Source organism: Sarcophilus harrisii, chromosome 5 (assembly GCF_902635505.1).
Source record: "Sarcophilus harrisii chromosome 5, mSarHar1.11, whole genome shotgun sequence".
NCBI lineage: Eukaryota > Metazoa > Chordata > Mammalia > Dasyuromorphia > Dasyuridae > Sarcophilus > Sarcophilus harrisii.
In genome coordinates this window covers 228131334-228154176 of record NC_045430.1, presented here as the reverse complement: position 1 = coordinate 228154176, position 22843 = coordinate 228131334, and the positions used below count along the sequence as shown (strand labels likewise).

The 22843-nt window shown below is 32.9% G+C and overlaps 1 protein-coding gene across 1 annotated transcript in view; it reads left to right on the top strand.

Moving 5' to 3' along the window:
- Positions 1-22843, top strand: part of MYO3A (myosin IIIA) — a 221648-nt gene that overhangs the window by 177869 nt on the left and 20936 nt on the right. Inside the window, exons 26-29 of the mRNA XM_031940242.1 lie at positions 1907-2069; positions 3292-3415; positions 6162-7098; positions 9217-9364. Of these exons, the coding sequence (XP_031796102.1) occupies positions 1907-2069; positions 3292-3415; positions 6162-7098; positions 9217-9364 (1372 nt within the window). The remainder of the gene's footprint in view (positions 1-1906; positions 2070-3291; positions 3416-6161; positions 7099-9216; positions 9365-22843) is intronic.

Genomic DNA, 22843 nt, shown 5'->3' with positions numbered 1-22843 from the left:
GAAACTGTTTTAGTAGAGAGCTGCCTTGTACCAAGACATTATTATGGAATAGAAAACCATCTCAGGACAAACAGCCCACCTAGTCTTTAACCTAGTTCAAGAACCTATATAATGGAACAGATAGCAATCATGTAACATACACAGGGACATATTTTAATATCAATTGTCTCTTTAGAACTCCCAAAATAGCCAATATAATTCAACATGTATTGATTAGACAAGATACTGTGTGCCAGTGCTAGGAATACAAAGAAAAACAAAAACATGAAAGGCTCATCCCCCCCAGTCAGAAAGTTATTCTTAACTACAAATGGAGTTTTAACTCATAAAAAAGGCTGAACCCTCATGATATTTGTGTAGCATTTTCAAACTATTTGTATTTTTCCATTTCACCTTTCCCAACTCATTAAGATGGATAACAGTATTTAACATAAGGACATTTCTAATACTGTTGGGGGTAAAATGATGACCTTTTTAAACAGATTGAATTTGAAATGAATTGTCAGCAGCAGAGCAGACTAAATATATCAGCTTCAGAGAAATTCATAGAAATTAAAAACTAGATCTAATCAAAAGGCATAGCATTAATTTGCTTGTCCATGAAAACAGATTTTCAGGCAATAGAATTTTCATGCAAAAGTAGCTTCTGATACTTGCTACCTGTGTGACCTTGAGCAACTCTGAGAGAAGTCTGTCATAAGGGTTACATGGGCCTTGTGTTTCATTTGTCAGGTTTGAATTATAAAATTATAGCTTTTTTGGCTACTGAAATAAAATCTCTTTGCAACAACCTATTAATAAATGTTTGATCTTTCAGTGGTGAGAAATATGCCACCTTGTTACCAAAAGGTTATAAGTTCTTTCTCTTCAGAAGATTCAGCAGGCACCTAATTATGGAATGGAAAATATCTTCATTTTGTATTACAGTTCTGAAATGCCAGCCTACATATACTTAAAGTCAAGACTATGTCCAAAAATAATACACATCTATGACTTCCTACAAATGACTTTTTTATGGATTTGTGGATCTCTCTGTACTTATCTTTACCCAACTGAAAAATGAATATCCTAATTGCCCCCAATTTAGAAATTAGGCTATGGGAAATCATTTTATCTCATTTAAAAATCATTAGCTTCATTAATTATTAGATTTAAAGATTTTAGACTGAAATTTTCAGAGATTTCCATGTCCTCCAATAATATTATTGATCTATTCCATAAAATTTATAGTCACTAATTATCAATGAAAGGGCTAGTTTAGGGAAGTATAGTGGGAAAAGAGTAGTAGATTTTAAATCAGACCTGCTGAGTTGAAATCTCCCTTTGCTGTTTATGATTTATGTAACCTAGGAGAAATTAACTTCACTGGATCTCAGTTCCAATATGTATAAAAGGAGCAGGCTAGATTAGATGATCCTTAAAAGTCCCTTCCAGTTCTTAATGATCTATGTAAAAATGAACAAACTATAATAACAGGCCACCTACATTTAAATTTGTTAAAAAAAAAATCTTTTTTTTTAGCTCTTGAACTGCATAGGCTGTGATTCAAAATTGGCTGTCAAGCTATACTTTCCTGACTCCTATTCTATATTATGCTCAACAGAAGTTTTCTATAGCCATAGCAATTGCAAAAGCATAGCAGGCATCAGCCCACAGCCCTATAGTCGATCATTTTCCAAATCCAAAATTACAGATAATCACATTTTAAATACTAATATTATATTCTGCAGGGCAGCAGTTTTATAGGCAACTTGATTGATGTTAAAATATACAATTAATATTCCCGTATCCTTTCTTATTTTTGAGGAAGATCTTTGCATCTAGATATGTTATAGGATAAAAAAAAACTTGGCCCTTCTAGCTACAGACATCATAATTGCTTTGTGTATTTTTTAACTCTTTTAAGGTGTTCCTTAAATATTATCATGTGGAAGAGTTGAATTTAATGAGAAAGGAAAAAGTTGACAAGATCATATTGATACAGGCCTGTGTCAGAGGATTCTTGGGTTCAAAGAGGTATAAAAAATTACAGGAGAAAAGGAAAGAGAGTGCTACTAAGATACAGTCAGGTAAACATATGAAAGCTCTTTGACTATTCAATAGATAAATTAATCAACATGGATATGGATGAATAATTGATATTGGATCATGCTGATATCAACTACATCTCATTCATACTTTTTTTGTATAGTTTGATCTGATTACATATTTTAATTATTCTGATGATATAATTATTCTAATTCTACACTGGGTTACTTAATGGTGGGCTGTTTAAAATAAAATGTTTTTTACCTGCTATCTTATTGCCACTCCTAATCCTGGCAATATCTCAAAATATAATTTATCTAACATATAAGATAGAGCCATTAATGGAATTCACTAACTGTATAGCCTCAAGCTTCACAATATCATAAACTCAACAGACAACTTGCATTTTGTCTATTTTTGTAGATTTTGCTTATGCTTCCATTATTTTTGATTAGTTAAATCTTACTTTTTAAAGGGCATCCTTTTTCCTTTAACTGTAGGGAAAATATAGACATAATCCCATTTCCTTTAAATTTCCATCACAAATGATTATTTTTCTTGACTTTAATTTTTCATTAATAATTTATATTCTTATGTAAAGAGAACAGCAAATTAATAGTCAAGAAATTCACATTTCCACCTAGTACTAATACCTCATTGCTGTTTCATTTCTTATTACTATCAAGGAAGAAACAGAAAACTCTGAGGTCATTGGTTATAAGATTCACCATAAGTAAAAAGTATTTATCATAATTTTATGGATAATTTCTAAGCATTTAAGATGTTTAGTGTCTTAAAGTTCTAAGAAGTCACTGTTTTAAGTGCCATCCTTCCCACAAATAATTTCAGTATGTCAAGAATTAATTTCAAATATTTATTCCAAACACCTGACAAGTAAGTATTATTTTCCTTTTTTAAAAAAATCAGTTTAACCTGCCCATATCAGGATAGCTTACCAATGTTATTTTAGATATGTTTTTGTGTTTGAGATACAAGATACTCTTTGTTTTTCAATTAACCCTCTCTATAACTATGTACATATCAACTCTCTAACTGTCATAACTTATCACCTGGAAAGTCTCAATGATTACTCTCCATTATCACCATTATCTGTAGACTTCTGCTTTTATTGGGGTCTTTAATTTAAATTTTTTTTGCTGATATTCAATTTTGTGACCATGTCGCCAATAAAACACAGTTAATGTTTATGTTTCTCTAAATAACAATAATTACTAAAATTTAATGTGTTTTAATTTGCATCAGTTGCACGAGGGCATCTGGTAAGGAAACAAAGGAAAGAAATGACTAAAAAAATGGGAAAAGAAGTAGCAACTCTCCAGATTCATGACCAGGAATTTGAAAGAAAGTTCAGCTTTGAAAGAAAAAGGTATAGTACTCCTTTCCCATTATTGTGCCTCCCTAAAATATACAAAAAGAATCAAGATTTCCTCAGTGGAGATAAAGAACCCAATCCTTCTATCCCTTCATACACAGCTTCATATTCAAATTCATAACTAACCTTTAAGCAATCAGCCTCTCCAAACTTAGCAAAGACAAGCCTTTGAGGACAAACATACAATCTTGTAGAGGCCAGTATTCAAAATCTTTTCATCTTGGTGGGATCTACCAGAGTTTGTTGGCATGGAGTCAAGAAACTAGGATTAATTCAATGCCAGACTGAAGCATCAAAGAAAGATTTTAGTGGGGAACTTTCCATTTATATTTGAAAAAATCCATTAATATGCAAAATAGTAATTTTTTGTTACAGATATTTATTATTCATGTCATTGCATCGAATGTTAATGAAGGAGAAGCAGCATGGCATAGTAGATCAAGTACTAGATACACTTGGTTTCAGTTCCTGCTTCTTATACACACTGTGTGACTAGTTATTTATCTTCTCAGTGCCCCCTATAAATAGCTCTCTGAAGCTAGAACTTGCGAGTGATTTGCCTCTTCATTGGTGGAAAGAACTTTCACACCAGTGAAACTACAGATCTGCTCTTTACCCTCCCATATAACTCTTCCCCATCCCCTGCCAAATTACTGAAATTGTTTGCTTTACTGAGCCATTTCTATCTTTGGGGCTATTTATTTATATATTGCCTTTTGGAAGTAATCACAAAATGAGAGATTTAAAAACAAAAGGTCCTCAGAAGCTTATCTAATCCAATCCTTCTGCCCTCTCACTTTACAAATTAGAAAATGGAAATCCTTAGAGGTTAAGGGATTTGCCCAAAATCATATGGACAGTATATCAGAGAGAATATTTGAAACAAACTCTTTGTGACTCCAGAATCAGAACTCTTTCCCTGCACCACATTTCCTTGCCGATCCTGGTCCTAGGTTGTTAGGATCTTCTAATGCCAAAATGATATTTTCAGGTGTTGGCAATATAACCACCAATTATTTTGGAAGTATCCACATTGTTTACAAAACATTTAAGAATTTTAAATGTTCTTAGATTCCTCTCTGACTCTGGGACTAAGGCTTGATGAGACAGTACAATATAAAGTAAGCATGCTGGGCTCACAATCCGAGGATCTAGATTTGAATCTTTTTTCTCAAGTGCTGTTCTAGGTACTGAACTCTTTTGTGGTCATTCCTCCAAAATCTCATTTACACATACTTCTGATAGGAGTGAGTATATGTTCTTCAAGCTGGAAGATAATCAACATAAAATAAAGAGAGTGAAAATTGCTTGATTCATGGAATGGGAAGGGACTTTATTATAGTTTTTTTTTCCTTTTCTATAATGTTCTGATGCTCAGTGCACTCTAGGTGCATTAACAGGACAGCTAGACAGCTTGGAAGAGATGAAGGGTTTATAGTCTACTTTTTGATCATGTCTATATATATTTTGTGTTACATTTTTTCTACATATATATTTTTAATTAAAGCTTTTTATTTTCAAAGTATATGTATGCATAATTTTTCAACATCGATCCTTGCAAAACCTTGTGTTCCAAATTTTCCACTCCTTCCCCTCACCCTCTCCTTTAGATGGCAAATAATCCAATATATATACATATATATATATATACGTATATATATATACACACACATATATATACACACACACATATATATACACATATATATATACACACACATATATATATACACATATATATATACACACACACACACATATATATATATATATATATCTTGCTGCACATGAAAAATCTGATCAAAAGGGGGGAAAATGAGAAATAAAACAAAGTGCAAGCAAAAACAACAAAAAGAGTGAAAATGCTATTTGCATCTCTCTTTTTATAAGAATTTCCTTTTCTAAGGGAACCTATATTGGAGGAAATGAACTATAACAAGTAGACCGCAATAAAATATAGATATATACTACCTTTCAAAAAGGGATTATTTTACAGTGTACTTGTCAATTGATTTGGCACTTTATCTAATTATTCTTTTGGTTTTCTTTAAAACTTACATTTATTTAGGGCTTTAAGATTTACAGAACACTTTACAGATAATATATTCTTTAACATCCACAACAGTTCTGAGAAATATATACTATACTTATTATTGTCTCCATTATACATGAGAGGAAAAAGCTCTCGCAAAGTAAAGTAGCCTGCCTCCATTCATACTATTAGTAAGTGTGTTGGTGGAATTTAAATACAATTTTTTTTTCTGTCAACTCCAAGTCCAGAATTCTTTCTACTATCTCCTTAAGTCATTTGGAAAACAAGTGTTTGGAGAAATGTTTAGTTAATGTTATTCCCTATATTTGTGCTTAAAAGTTGTTAGGTAATACAGTGGATAGTGTGCTAAGCCTGGAGTCAGGAAGGTTTGAGTTCAAATTCAATTTTTTACAAAGTGACCATGAGCAAGTCACTTAATCTGTGTCTTCCTCAATTTCTTCATCTATAAAATGGGTTTAATAATAGCACCTACTTTTCATGGTTGTCACAAAAATCAAACAAGATCATATTTTAATGTGCTTAGCACAATGCCTGGCACATAGTAAGTACTTGAGGAGTGCTTATTCCCTTCTATCCTCTTTTCTTTTCTAGTTAACAAAATATTTATTATTTAATAAGTAGATGTTTCTTCACGAAATTTTTTTATTATTTATTATGTGCATACTCAGATTAATATAATTTCTACAGGGACTTCATTGTGGAGAAAGAATACTTTGAAAATGTGGTCCCTGCTAATGAAGCATTCAATCAGTCTTTCAATTATAAAGGAAGTGCATCAGTTATAAGAAGATCTAGTTTTAAAGCTAAAGAGGAAGCCATCAATGGCATTCGAAATAACTACAGAGATTATCAAATAAACCATATCTGTGGAAAAGAACTTCAGCAAGAATTGGCTCCAATGGAAGGCTTTAAGTCAGAAGTAAGTCTAGAATTAAATGGTAGAAAGGAGCAGGAAAGTATAACTAAGATAGAGACCACTGAGAAAGATACTGCTGTGATCCAGAGAAACCACCAAGACTATAATGAAGAAAAAAATTTTGAGGGACTAAAACTGGCATATTCTGAAAGGAAAAGCTTGTCAGAAAAACCCAACTATATGGGATATCAATTCCGAGAGCATGGCTGTCACCAAAGTTCATTTCAAAAACCATTGGAACCTAGTCTCAGCTTAAGGTATCAAAGTGAAGACAGTAAAAAGAAAGAAAGGAGAACATCTTCCTTTATCCAGAATAGTTCAAAACATGGCAAGGAGAAAAGCCATCTGAAGCATGAAGAAATGATGCCCAGAGGGAGGAAGACAGAATTAAAACAAGAGTCTGTCAGAGAGAAAGAGAAACAAGTTGAGCAGAAGAAACAAGATTTGGAAGAAGATAAAGCTGCAGTGTTCATTCAGAGTAAATATCGGGGCTACAGAAGAAGACAACAGTTAAGGGATGGAAAGCCCCCTTCTATTAAAAACCAAGATCTTGTCTCAGGAAAACCAGACATAGAAAGACACACTTGCAGGGCATATTCCTATTCAATGAAACCAAAGGGAAGTTTTAATATCAAGGCCAGGGATGAGAAGGATTTAAAGACAATTTCAGAGAAAGAAGCCTATGAGTTCACTGTTTTTTCAAAGCAGGTAAGTTGATTCAGTTATTTCCCAGAAAAAAATCTATATTACCCATAAAATTAACTATATTAAAAAATAGTATTAAAGGAGAACAAGGGGATGCTGGGGTATACCTCCATTTCTAGAGATTGTTAAGATTTACACAACACTAAATTTACATTTTTCTCATTTCATTTTCACAGAACAACCCAGTGTGAGTTGAGATAATATAAATATCCTTAATCCCATTTTAAGAATGAAGAAATTGAGGCTCAGAGAATTAAGTGATTTGCCCTTTATTCGTTACCCTTTTTTTAAAAAGAAGCCAAATGATTAAATGAAACTGGAGAATGAGTATGTTCAAATAATTATCCACTTTGTAATCCATCTAACTGACAATTATTCAGGGTCAATAAGGAACATTACATAGTGACAACATTGTTTTATTCACAATGACAAATAGGATGATGTTATAACAGCATAAATTATTTTCATGTTTTGGAATTATTGTTAGAAATTTTGTATTATAGCTAAGAAAACCTCTAAAACTTTGATTTAGAGCTAAGAAACCTTAATCCCTCATTATGAAATTATCATATCATAGTCACCTTAATGTGTTTAGGATAATACTTTAACAAGCAAAAAGTTAAATATGTGTTGATAGTCAAAGAGACAGTGAGGGGACTCAAGAAAAAACCCATTCATTGAAGTGATGACATTCACCTGGGAGGAATACTCCATCTGAATATTTGTGAGGGAGAATTTCTAATTAATAATTAATGATGGTGTTAGCAAAGGAATTATCTACTTTAGCTATGGTTTCCTCATTCCTTAATTTTTTCTCCCCCTTTCCCTTTTTTCAGTTTGATTTTGGTACAGGTAATCTCCAGATATGAAAATCTTGGTTCCATTGGGGAAACAGAGGGAAGGGTAGGACCAAAGAAAGGAATCATAATTCTAAGTGAAAAAGGAAATTAAATTCGTTCTTATGATCCATTATCAGTGAAAACAATGAGTACAGCATATGCCATAGTGATTTTGAGCAGTGAATGATCCCCATATCTGAGTATCTTGTCCTTGGCTGGGATTCATGTTATATGAAAGAACATAATGTTTAGCATGCCGAGATCGCCTTAAAAGGCAATCCTAAATATCTGCAATTTTGCTCACATAGATCTATCCTCCACAAAGTTATTGAAGTATTTTCTTGAAACCATTTTGAGATTAAAGCTATGTCATCTATTACCTATCATCCTTTATCAATGTAAAGCTGTATCATCTATTAGCCACTATGTTAAGAGAGAGAGAGAGAGAGAGAGAGAGAGAGAGAGAGAGAGAGAGAGAGAGAGAGAGAGAGCGCTAAAACACATTGGAAGTATCTCTGAATTTCCTTCTTCTGGAGGTCAGGATGTGAAGCCTAAACTCTGAACCCTGGTCTCCAAGAATTCATTTCCAGAAATGTAGATTTAGAGAGACATCCTTAGACAACTGGTAACTGAAAATAGTGGAACAGTTCTCCAAAAAAAATCAGGGTGAAGGAAGAGAAGAACTTAAGGTCTAAAATCAAGCATAGGAAAATAGACTAGACAATTCAGAAAAAAAGAAAAACAGAAAACAATGCCAATAAGACCAAGGTTAAGAGGGTCAAGAAGGAAAAAAAGTGATCAGCAGCATCACAGTCAGAAGATAGGCTCAACAGGATAATGGAAATGGAAACAGAGAAAAGACCTTTAGTTAGTCAAGAATTCAATACAATTTAATATGCATTTATTAAACTGAGACCCTCTGACAGGCACTGGGCTAGGTGCTTAAGATAAAAAAAAAAATAGTCCCTATCCTCAAGGAACTTACAATTCTCCCTCAGTAAGTTTAAATTGAATGATGAGACTGGAAGAAAGATTTGGGGAAATCCAAGAAAAAGGGATAAGAAAATAACATCAAATATAGATGGTCATAAAAAGGAAGGTAGGAGATGGAATAGTGATAACTTTGTCATGACATACTCAAAAAAAAGAGGAGAAACCTAGAGACAGAGATGGTCGTGTCACGGGGGAACTTGGTGATAATCAACTTATCAAATTGCTACTAGACACATGAAAGGCTGGTTCTCTTTTCCTTGATGTAACCTGAAATGTGACTTTTTTTTAGATATCAAGGTTATCTGAAGACTATTTCATTCTACAGAAAAAACTGAATGAAATTATTTTATTGCACCAGCTGAAGCCTGTTTACCTCAATATTCATCGACCAATAAAGCCAATTAATAGACAAGTTCCTTCTCACCACTGTATGTCAGGTAAAATTCTGTAGTTGGGGGCTAGAGGTCAAAGAGAATCAGAGAGGCAATATTTCAATTGTTTAGGACACGGACCTTCATTTGTGGTCACTTCTTTTGAGCAGGAAACTTCTTCAAAATCCTCTACACAACTTATCTATACTTCATGTCTCCTATTTCGTTATTTTTCTTCTTCTTTTCCTTTATTAGTTTGATTCTAGCACAAGTCATCTTTAGCTAGAAACTCTTAGTATGGTTTGGATAGGACCAAGGGAAAGGATCATTCATTCCAGTTCCTTTTCCAAACCTCCAACACTAAGCAGTATTCCTTTCAAAGTACCATACTGGGACTTGAAATCATTTTTGGTGACTCTCTACAAGAGATTAATTATTTTACTATCTGACTATTAGATAGATAGATAGATAGATAGAGATAGAGATAGAGATATGTAGTCAAAATGTTTGAAGGGAGCAGGGCAGAGAGGAACAACAGTTCAATTTTGGATTTTGAACAAATGCATTTTGTTCAGTTTTGAATGCAGTGATGTCTCACCAAATGAACATCTATAATCCCTTTATTTCTTCAAAATGGTATATTTTATTGTCTCAAAGCAGATCTTAGGGAAGGGGGTGGTGGGTTTCCCAAGGCACAATCCCCTGAAAGCACAGTGAAAAATATTTTAAAGGCACATATTTTTAGTACTGAAAAAATTCCCTTCTCCATGATGTATGTGTTAATGTTTTTCATAAGCATCATCGTCATGACAGACTATGAGTTGTAAGGGACCCTGGAAAACATTTAACCTAACCACCTCATTTCATAGATGAGGAAAATGAGATCCAGTTAATATAATTAACTTATTCAAGGTCACACAATAACTGATAGCACCAGAATTTAAACTCAGATCCTCTCACCTACTTTCAATTCTCTTTCCAGACTTGCCTCCCCAAGCTTCCAAAAAGCCTAGCCTATTTCTAGACAGTTTCATAATGCCATCTCTGACTTGGCTCTGGAAGGGAGGGAGAGTGACAACCCCCTTCTTGAGAACTAGTATCAAGAATCCTAGGATACAGGAATAAATTGATCTCAGTAGGAAATAATAGAAATATGAATTTTTAAAGTCAGAGGGGCACAACTTTAAAATCTTGTCTGGGATGTACAAATGCTTTATTTGAACTCCAATTGCTGCTACCTCTCTCTTCTGTTCCTTCAAATTCTAATGATTCTCTGTCTCCATGTCCAGCAAAAACTCTGTAGAGAAAAGAGAGAGACTAGGAGAGGTCAATTTGACCCTATTTAGCCCTTAATTATTCTTTCTTTTTTCCACATTTGACAGACAGTGTGAGAACAGTGACTCATATCTTTCTTCTTTGTACTCTATTGTACCTTAAACTCATGACCCTTTTTCACCACAGAAACTTTTATGTAACCCTGTGTATATAGGTATATAAAATAGTTATGCAAACCAGACATTTATTGATAATAAAAATAATAATAATTTCATAACTTCCATATTCCATTATGAGACTCCTGATGGAGTTGCAGTTTAAGAATTTAGCCTCTATAGCAGTGATTTCAAACTCAAAGAGAAGGGGAAACCTCTATACTATGCATATGGATTCTCTGGATCATATATTGACTTAGGTTTAAAATGCAATATTACTTGTGTTTTGTTGCATTTATATTTATTTTGTTAAATATTTCCCAATTACATTTTAATCTGGTTAAGGTCACAGTAGGAAATCTTATGGGCTTTATATGACCCACACACATCATGTTTTAAAAAATAACACATTAATGAGAAAATAAGGATTTATGAAAGATGAATGAAAACTATTTCTTAAGTGTTTAATTATATACAAAGCATAGTAAACAAATAATTTCACATTTTTCAAAACACTTTAGATATTTTGTCTCATTTGATACTCATAGCAACCCTGTAAGGCACATACTCTTATTCCCTTCAGTTGCACATGAGGAAACTGAGGCTGAGGTGTAAATATTTGAAGCAGATTTTGAACTCAGGTCTTTAGAAATTCTTGAACAGAACTCTAACCATTGTACCATCTTGCTGACAAAGAAAGGAAGGCAGTTGCTGCTTAAAAGGAACTTAATTTCTGATATAATTAGGTTTTTCAAGCTAATTGCTTGATAAACATCAGGAGACAAATGAAAATTCTTACTCTTGGGTTCTAGTGGAAGGCATAGTTAAGAAATAGTTCATGTGGGAAAGATCTGAAGGTTTTAATTGACCACAAGCTCATTATGAATTCAGGAGTATAATATGACCCCAAGAAAGTCAATGTAATCTAAGTACTAAGAGAGAGAGAAAGCACCAAGGAATAAAGAGGAATAATCCATTTTCTTTATTGTGGTCAGACCATAGCAGAAGTATGATCTTCAGTTTTTAGCATCACACTATAGGAAGACAATTAAAAGTCAAGAGCTCAGAGAGATGACAGGGATGGTAAAGGAACACAGGATTGTATGAAGGAACCAGAAATAATTATACTGAAAAAAAGAAGACTTAGCAAGAACTTCACAGCTACCTTCAAGGAGCTCAATCTCCTAATGAGGAACACAATAGGTAAAGAACTCTGTACCAACCAAATAGGTAGAAAGAAAGAAAGAAAGAAAGGAAGGAAGGAAGGAAGGAAGGAAGGAAGGAAGGAAGGAAGGAAGGAAGGAAGGACATACAGAATTGGAGATTTATATAGAGATTAAGGAAGACTGGGACAGGCTTCCTGTAGGAGGGGGATAAAGGTAACACAAAGAAACATTTAGGTTTGATTTCAGGAAAAAAAAAAACTTCCCAATAAATGGAGCTGTCTAAAAGTAAAATGGGCTGCCTCATATATTGGAGATCTACAAACAAAAGCTGGATTGTTTGTTGATTATATGATAGAAGGAATTCTTTTCCAGATATGGCCTGAGGTGCCCTCCAACTATGATGTTCTAGAGAAGGAAGGAAGGAAGGAAGGAAGGAAGGAAGGAAGGAAGGAAGGAAGGAAGGAAGGAAGGAAGGAAGGAAGGAAGGAAGGAAGGAAGGAAGGAAGGAAGGAAGGAAGGGAGGAAGAAAACATACAGAATTGGAGATTTATATAGAGATTAAGGAAGACTGGGACAGGCTTCCTGTAGGAGGGGGATAAAGGTAACACAAAGAAACATTTAGGTTTGATTTCAGGAAAAAAAAAAAACTTCCCAATAAATGGAGCTGTCTAAAAGTAAAATGGGCTGCCTCATATATTGGAGATCTACAAACAAAAGCTGGATTGTTTGTTGATTATATGATAGAAGGAATTCTTTTCCAGATATGGCCTGAGGTGCCCTCCAACTATGATGTTCTAGAATTCTTTGGTTTTGTTAGTAAGGGAACAAGAACAGGTTCCCTAGTGACCATTAGTTATCAGAAAGCGAAGCCCATAATTACACAAACCATTTGAGTTTATAATGTATAATCACTTTTGGTGAACCATGCAAGATTCTGGGTAGACCTCCAAACTCCAATTTGCTTTCAGATGATTCTATCATTTATAAATTTTAAGCAATTCATTCTGATGTAAATCATCAAGAATTTATGGTGACTACAAATACAAAAATATGTTTGTAGAGATGGGCATAGCTCCAGAAAATTTCATCAATTTGGTATAAATCTAACGAAAATAAAAATAATTGAGGCTTACAATTCAATAGGCTTCAGGTTCTATGAGTGAGCCATGACCTTATAACTTTTGTTTTCCCAATCATGTATGTTTGTTCAAGACAAAATCAAATCATCTGAAATATGAACAGAGAAAGCTTTCTACCAATTATGAAACTGGGCACTAAAGCAAGAGCAATCCATAGACTACTTATTTCTGTATTTGTTTTGATGTTGGCATTAAATCCAAGCTGATAAGAGTTAAGAGCTTCTGCATCGCAGCTGAGAACAAAGCCATTTTCGATTAATATAATGACAAATGCTGTTCTGATTCTAAGTGAAGAGAAGACATCTGAATTACATTATTTTTGCTTGGCTAAGGTGAAGAGAGCTCCTTTTACTTGTCATTGTCCCTTCTTAATGATGGTGCATCTGGCAATATGTCATGACTGCTATATAAAAAGAAGAGGCTTGATTATAAGAGGAAATAAGCCTTTAGGTAAAGAGTTCAGGGAGAATGTTCCTGAAGATAAAACTGCCCAAAGGAATATTTCCCCCCCCCAATAAACAACTAAATGGCACAGTGGACAGGGCACTGGGATTGGAAACAAAAAGACTCATCTTCATAAGTTCAAATCCAGCTTCAGACACTTACTATGTGAAGCTGAGCAAGTCCGCTTAACCCTATTTGTCTCCATTTTCCAATCTGTAAAATGAGCTATGGAAGGAAATGGCAAACTGCTTCAGTATCTCTTTTGAGGAAACCTTAAAATGGGGTCATAAAGAGTCAGACACAACTAAACAATAACAACTAAGAAAAATTCTATTGTACTGCTATGATGTACTTCCTTAGTCTATCATTAAGGACTTAAATATTACACCAAGACAGCCAGTATCCTTTGCTTCATTTTTTTAAACACTTAAAATAATTAAAGGACCATTTGGTACTTCTTAAAATCCATGACATCCTTAATTTTTTTTCCAAGAAGGAAAAATTCTAGATGATAATAATAATAATAGTAATGTTAGCAAATATAACACGTTACAGAGTTCTTTATGTAGCTCGCTCAATTCTCACAACAACCTTGGAAGGTAAATGTTATGATTATCCTAGTTTTATGTATAATAAAACTGAAGCTAACAAGCCATGTGACTTGAAAACAGCCACACAAATAACAACAGCAATAATAATAAATATAACAATATTAAAAATAGTGCTTTTAAAGTTTGCTAGGTATTTTCCCCATATATTAGCTCATTTTATCTTCACAACAATCCTGTGGATTAGATGCTATGTCACAACTTGAAAATCATTTAAGACAGGATTCAAAATCAGGTCTGCCTGTTCCCAAATTTGGTTCTAGTGACAAAGCCTGCTAGTTACCTTACAAAAGCCATTAAGTATTGACATTTCATTTCTCATTAGGTCCTCTTCTAAGGTGATATCAAATTTATATATCAGCCTTTGTTTTAATGATAATGGTAAAAAGTTCTTAAATTTGGATTTTTTGGATATGTATGTGTCATCTTACAGTTGTAATGCAAGCATATCAAAATGTATTCTGCATTCTGGACAGGAAATCTTGTCTACATTCATCCAGGAGTAGACTTAACATTCTTCATCTGACAACTTAAAAGATATTGGATTTTATATTTTTAGGGGAAGATTTTTCATTAGCAATAGAAAGCAAAGGAATTGAAGAAGAAATAATGCTGTTTTGCACCAAATGTGCATCTGAAGGAATATTACTCTTCCAAGTCTGTCTACCATCAGGAATCATTAAGCATTCTGTACCTATTCTCCTGGATAAATAATCACCCTCATTGGCCCCCATAGAAATTCCTCTACAACTCCAAAAGTAGAAAAAAAAAAAATAGGCAGTTTAAAAAAAATAATTATTTTTCTAATTACCAAATCCTGCTAGGGGATAGGTAGCTCACTTTATATTTCCAATTCATCTTCATCATCACCATTAAAAAAACATTTATCATGTACCTTTCTGGGCAGGGTGTTACTCAAATTGAGATAAGCAACAATCAGCATTTGAAGAATTTACAGTTTAAAATGGGCAATACTGACATGGACAGAAATGAACAGAATAAATGTTTATTGATTGATTGTGTCTGTGTATGCACATAAAATTAAAATACCTATATGGATTAGTTATTTCTGCCAAATAACTCATTGTTTATATTTTAACTTAATTAAAGCAAATTATGTTTGACTGGATTGACCAGTAGTTTAATTAAATTCATGGTTAAGTTTAGTCCAAATGGCTTCTAGATACAGTCTCTTGCTTTTGAATAGATAGAAAGATAGATGGATAGAAAGAAAGATATACAAATTTATGTTTTAAATAAGCATAATATTAACATTATGAGACATAATCTTAGAATTTGTATAAAGAGCTCAATGGAATCTTGTAGTTTATGTTTTGGATGGATATCAAAGACACTGTTCTTTTTATTTCTGTCTTGTTTTTTGGGGGGAGGAGTCTATTACCTTTTGTTTACGAAGATATCTTTGATCCCTAAGAAATTAAATGAGAGAAATTGCCTGTCAGCTACAGAGTATCTTTCATTGTGTTGACCAACTTTCAAGGTGAACTATAACCAAAAAAAATGTGTTCTATCTTACCTGTCACAGAATTTAACTAGTAAATTGCCTTTTAATTATTCTGAATTAAGTATCCAATTCATGTATTACCAATATGCTTACATTTTTCTCCTCTTCTCTTTTGTTATTTCCCTTTCAGATGATTGGGAAAAAAGAGATTGTGAAATTTAATTCAGAAACAGTGTTGCTTGTCCTGATACAGGATTTGATATAAGGAAATATTAAAATTATTAGTCAAAATTAGATTTTTAAATAATTTCAACAAATATTTCTTGAAAGCCTACTGTTGTGGGTTTTACTATCCCTGCGGCTTCTTACTAACTTGAGAAGTAGGTACAATTAAGTTCTATAGTAAGTGAAATTATTTGGATGCCATTGTAATATAGTAAGATAACCCACATAGCATCTTCACATAAAACTATTTTTTTAGTTATCCTGTTTATTTGTCCAATTTCCCCCCATTTTCCAGGTGGATTCTCTGTTCCTTTCAAATATGAACACCTTGAGAACAGAAAATGTTTTGATTTTCTATTTGTATAGCCAACAGTTAGATTAGTGCCCTGCATACAATCAACATTTAATTGTTTGTTTCTTCATTCATTCATTCTCAGCTAGAGAGGATATTAAAGAAGAAACCAAGATTAGAATCCCATCAGTTTCATAGCTCTTCTCTTCAACACTTTCCCAAAATAAATTTTCACATCTACAATGCTTTAATATGAGGAAGCATAGAAGCATAACAGGATGATTCACATTCTTTATCAAACAATATTGTTGTTACCGTGTACAACATTCTCCTGGTTCTGTTCATTTCACTATGCATCAAATTATATAATTCTTTTTAGATTTTTCTAAATCATCCTGCTTTCTTATAACACAATAATATTCCATTACAATCACCTATCACTTGTTATTGCCATTCCCCAATTGATGGGCATCCCTTTAATTTCTAATTTAATTTAGCCACCATAAAAAAAAAGAGGTACTATAAAAATTTTGGTGCATCTAGGTACTTTTTCCTTTTTTGGCTATTCTTGGGATATAAACCAAACAGTGATATTGCTGGATCCAAGGTATGCAGTTTTATAGCCCTTTGGGTATAGTTTAAAATTGCTCTCCAGATGATTAGATCAGTTCCTAACTTCACCAACAGTGTTTTAGTATCCAAGTTTACCCACAATCATTTCAATATCCAACATTTTCCTTTTATGTCATATTAAGCAATCTTATCGGTATGAGATGATACCTCAGACTTGTTTTGATTTGCATTTATATTGTGATTTTCTATGAGCACAGATAGCGTTGATTTCTTTGAAAACTTTATATCCTTTAACTATTTATCCATTGACTGACTTGTATTTTTATAAATTTGATTCCGTTCTCTGTATATTTAAGGAATGAGGCATTTATCAGAATTCTTTTCAAGCATTTCCTTGTTTTCTGCTTTCCTTATAATTTTGGTTGAATTGGTTTTATTTGTGTAAAAACTTTTAAATTTTCTAGAATCAAAACTACTTATTTTATAGTTGGTAATGCTCCCTACATCTTTTTTTTTTTTTTTGGTCCTAAATTTTTCCTTTATCCAAAAATCTAACAGATAAACTATCCAATGCTTTCTTGATTTGTTTATACTATCACCGTTTTTGTGTAAATCAGGTACCCATTTTGACCTTATCTTGGTAAATGGTGTGAGATGTTGTTCTGTGCCTAGTTCCTGCCATATTGTTTTCCAGTTTCTCTAACATTTATTGTCAAAAAACGCCCCATAATATTTATATGTCTGGATCTTTGTGTTTATCATATACTAGATTACCGTGGTCACTTACTATAAATATAATTTATACTGAATTTATTGTATTGATCTACCACTCTATTTCTTATGCAGAACAAGATGTTTTGATAATCACCACTTTATAAAATATTGTTTGAGTTTTGATGCCACTATACTACCTTCTTTTGCATTCTTTTTCATTAATTCCCTTTATATCCTTAAGCTTTTCTTCTTCCAGGGGAATTTTGTTATTATTTTTCTAGTTCTGTAAAATAATGTTTAATAGTTTTATTATTATGGCACCGAATAAATAGATTAATTTAGGTAGTATTGTCATTTCTATTATATTTATTCAGCCTACTAATGAGCAATTAATATTTTTCCAATTATTTAGACCTGAATTTATTTATGTCAAAAGTATTCTATAGTTGTGTTCATATAGTTATTGGGTTTATCTTAGCAAATTGACTCCCAAATATTTTACATTGTCTATAGTTATTTTAAATGAATATGTCTTTCTATCTCTTGCTGTTAGATTTTGTAGGTAATAAACAGAAATGCTGATACTTATGTTGGTTTATTTTGTATCCTGCAACTTTGCTGAAGTTGTTCATTTCAAGTCATTATTTTTAATTGTTTCCCTAGGATTTTCTAAGTATAATGTATCACCTGGAAGGAGTGATCATTTTGTTCCCTCATCGCCTATTCTAATTCCTTTATTTCAAGTCATTTTTTTAGTTGTTTCTCTAGGATTTTCTAAGTATAACATATCATCAGCAAGGAGTGATCATTTTGTTTCCTCTATGCCTATTCTAATTCCTTTAATTTCTTTTTCCTTTCTTATTGTTGTAGCTAATATTTCTAGTATAATATTAAATAATAGGAGTGACAGCTGTTGACATCTTTGCTTCACTGCTGATTGTATTGGGAAGGCTTCTAATTTATTCCCAATACAGATAATGCTGGCTGATGTTTTTGATAAATGCTAATTATCATTTTAAGTTAAGCTCCATTTATTCCTATGCTCTCTAGTGTTTTTTAATAGTAACAAGAGTGTGTGTTGTCAAAGGCTTTTTCTGAATCTATTGAGATAATCTTTCTCTTCGTTTTGTCATTGATCTGGTCAATTATATTGACACTTTTCCCAAAATTGAACCAGCCATGCATTTGTGGGATAAAGTCTTCCTGGTCATCATAGATGATCCTTATCATATATTGCTGTCACCTCTGCTAGTATTTTATTCAAAAATTTTGCATCAATATACAATAGGAAAATTGGTCTACAAGTTTCTTTCTCTGTTTTGGCTTTTCCTGGTTTGGGCATCAGTATCATATTTGGAATTTGTATCACAAAAGGAATTTGAACTTCTTCATCTATTTTTCCAAATATTTTAGGTAGTAGTAGGATTAATTTTTCTTTAAATGTTGGTAGAACTTGCTTGTGAATCCATCTGCTCATGAATATTTTTTTCCTTATGTTTATCTTCATTGATGGCTTGTTCAATTTCTTTTTCTAAGATTGGATTATTTATGTGCTTAATTTCTTCCATTAATCTGAATAATTTGCATTTTTATAGATATTCTTCCATTTCATTTAAATTGTCAAATTTATTGGAATATATTTGGAAAAATAGCTTCTAATCAGTTGTCTTAATTAACCTTTTTTGGTGGTGAATTTGTCCTTTCCATTTTTCATACTAGCAGTTTGGTTTAAAACCAATGATTTATCTGTTTTATTGCAGTTTTTCATAAAACTAATAGTTTTGTTTATTAGTTCAATGGTTTTCTTCCAATTTTAATAATCTCTTTTTTAAATTTTCAGGATATCCAATCCAGTGTTTAAAGATTTTTAATTTGTTCTTCTAGTTTTTTTAGTTGCAAGTCACTTTTTCATTGATCTGCTTTTTTTCTGTTTTGTTGATGTAAACATTTAAAGATTTAAATTTTCCCCTAAGTACTGCTTTAACTGCATCCCATAAATTTTGATATGTTATTTCATTGCTGTCATTTTCTTTAATGAAATTTATAATTGTTTCTCTAATTTGTTCTTTGACCCACTTGCTTTTAGAATTAGATTATTTAATTTCTAATTTGTTTTTAATCTCTCTATTATCCATTTTTAATATAAATTTAATTGCATTATGCTCTGAAAATGCAGGGGTTGGACTAGTGACCTTTAAGGTTCCTTAGCCCTAAATGTGATTTTATGGCCTCCAAATTTCTGGTTCACAACTTTGAGGTTATAAATGGCATATTGAGATGGCAAAGAATTCAAACCAGAACTTGAGGAAGGATGGAATCATGGAATAAAAGAAACAATAGCTGTGAAAACAGGATCCTAAAGCTAGTAGTCAGGGTAAACCAATGAAACCAAGTGATGAGTTGAGAAGTGAATAGCAAAATCTAACATGGAACATTTATTAAATACTTAATATATCCAAGGCATTATTTTTGGGAATTAGGGAGGAAAAACAGAGAAAGTCCAAAGAGTCAGTCATACAGTCTGGAAAGAAATGAATACAAGACCGACCTGAGTATTTTCCATAAAAATGGAAGTCCTGGAAGGAACCAGCCAATCAAAAGAAGGCATCACAAGAGCAGAGATTATTTCCAATATGAGAAGTCCAAGGATGGCGTGAATCTCCAGGATGAAGAAGTTTTTGTGGCATGGGAAATAAAGTGTTAAGTAAGGAGCACAGCCTGGCATTTGTAGCCATGAGGCAGAACCACAGGTAGAAAGGATATCTCTAAATATTAAGGTTAAAAACAAGCATAAATACCATAAGACAGAATAAAGTGAGTGATCATAAATCCAAGATAAGAACCCAGACATTTTTTTGAAGATTCAGGCCAAAACATTCAAAATGTCTTTGAATTTCTCTGTGGTTACTATTGAGGTCAAAACTCATCTCAGTGTAATCAGCCTGCATCCTGAACATAGCAGCAGATGATCTGGAAATCCTGGCTAAAATAAAAATCAGATGTCTGGGAGAAAAGATCCATAGAAATTACAGGGTAGAGGAGAGAGAGTTGAAATATCATCAAGTCCTGAACATCACAATAAATCAATAATTCTCTCTTTTTACATTCTATTTCTCTGATGAGCAGTTCATCAAAAGTAGAGAGAAATATTTTCGAAAGGAAAAACTAGGAACTTTAAAGAAAGAATTGTAGAAGTGTAACAAGTAAATTTCCATCTAGAAATACAATTTCTGATTTAGATATTTGACATTTAGCAAAATGGCACAAAGTGCTTATACTTAAATAAAATTTTGCAATTAATATCAGCTTCATTAAAATGATCAAAATGTGATGAAATTTAATTTACTAAAACAAACATTGGAAAATTACCATAGGCCTTCCAAAAGCAAAAAAAAGAAAGAGCTAGATAATTGTCCATTCATCCTGGAGGGAGAAGAATGAATTTCTTATCAGCTAAAACAATAAAAGTAATCAGTAGCACAACTACAATTTAAATTAATATCATACCTTCCAGCGGTTCAATATGTCAGTAACCTTTACAGGCTAATATTTATCACACACAAAAATTACACAGCTAATTTTTCTAGTGCCAACATTAATATACTGCTGATAATTTATTATTATAAATGTTTATGTCATTTTTGTAATTAAGGAATTAGGATGATAGAAGTAGACATATTTTGTACTTTCCCCCCAAGGAACAAAGATTCTAAGGACAAGGGTAAGAGGACAGAATAAATATCTGCTTCTTCTGAAATAGGTGGGTGTTATCAAATATATAATCGTGGTCTGACCCTCAAAAAGGGATATAATCAACTGATTCTGTTCGTTTACTGAAAATTAGCATTGATGTACACACATTGTTTTCATGTCATCTTAAGGGCAATATATTTCAAAAACCCAAAGTCTTGTGTTCTATGTAAATCTAAGTCTGTTAATAAGCAAGTAGCTTCCAGTTTGTCTTTGTATAACTGCAGAAGTATATTTTATCATATTTTGCTCATTTTAATGAAGCTAATATAAATTATAAATTTCAAAATAAAACTTGTATAATTTACTTAAATTCCTGAATGGAAATGTAGGTATTTATTGATCACCTGCAGTTTGCTCAGCTCCATGTTCATATTCAGAGCTGGGTCACCCACAAGGTGAAATCCGTCAACAGAATATTTGGAGAGTGCCCACTATGTGAAGTACACCATATTAAAGACTAGAGAGGATGTTGTTTAGTCATTTTTCAGTCATTTCTGATTCTTCATAGTCCCTTTTGGGGTTTTCTTTGTAAAAAATATTGGAGTACTTTGTCAGTTCCTTCCCCAGCTCATTTTACAGATGAGGAAATGAGGCAAACAGAGTTAAATGATTTGCCTGATCTTAAGCAAGTATCTCAGGCTAGATTTGAACTTGGGAAAATAAATCCTCCTGGCTCCATTCTATATACTTGCCATATAGCTACCTTCATTATAGGGAATAGTGAGATGTATAAGGCATAGTTCCATTTTTGAGGAGGTTTAAGTCTTACTTAAGAATAATTTCTGCACATATGGAAAATTAAATATCAATATAAGGTAATAGATGAGCAAGTTCCAATGGAGTGTCATAGATAATAAATGGTATAGTTGTTGAGTGGGGAGAAGCACTTTGGGCTATGATGATTGAGAAAAATTTCATGCCATAGAGGTGGGATCCTTAACTATATCCTGAAGAATGGATAAATGATAGAAGAGAACTATCAGGATCCATCTGTGTCAGGACTTGTAGATCAGCTGACATTATAGACATCAGCATGTGTATAAATACATATCTATACAGGGTGTCCCAAAAGTCTTAGTGCAATTTTAAGCTGTTAAAGCATAAAACTGAACCAAAATTTTGGAGATTCTCTCTCCCCTTCTCTCTCTCTCTCTCTCTCTCTCTCTCTCTCTCTCTCTCTCTCTCTCTCTCTTTCTCTTTCTCTCTCTCTTTCTCTCTCTCCCCCTTTCTTTCTCCCCTTCTCTCTCTCTCTCTTTCTCTCTTTCCCCTTCTCTCTCTCTATATATATACATATATATATATAATAGATAACATGTCCCACTTCAAGATTTGTAAGTGATTTCCATTCTTTATTTCACTGAGACCTCATAATAACCCTATGAAATTAGTATTATGGGCATTGCCCCATTTTTCAGATGAAAAAATTGAGACACTAGTTTACTGAATTGCTCAAATGTTAAGACCATTATACCACTCCAATTCTTCTAATTCCAAATCTGTTGCTTTCCTCACTCTACCAAGCTGCTTTGGGAAGCATTGGTTCTTCTATTTATCTCTTCTTCTACAATGCCAGATGCTCCAAGTGGCTCCACTTTTACAGTCTCCAAGCTATCTCCTAAATATGAAGCAAATACAAGAGTTACTAGACTGAAGCAAAAGTTGAGATCAATATTAAGGTCATGATTGTTGCTCGTTCCCTTTATGGTTCAGAGCTTTGATGCCTGGGATGGTTCTGT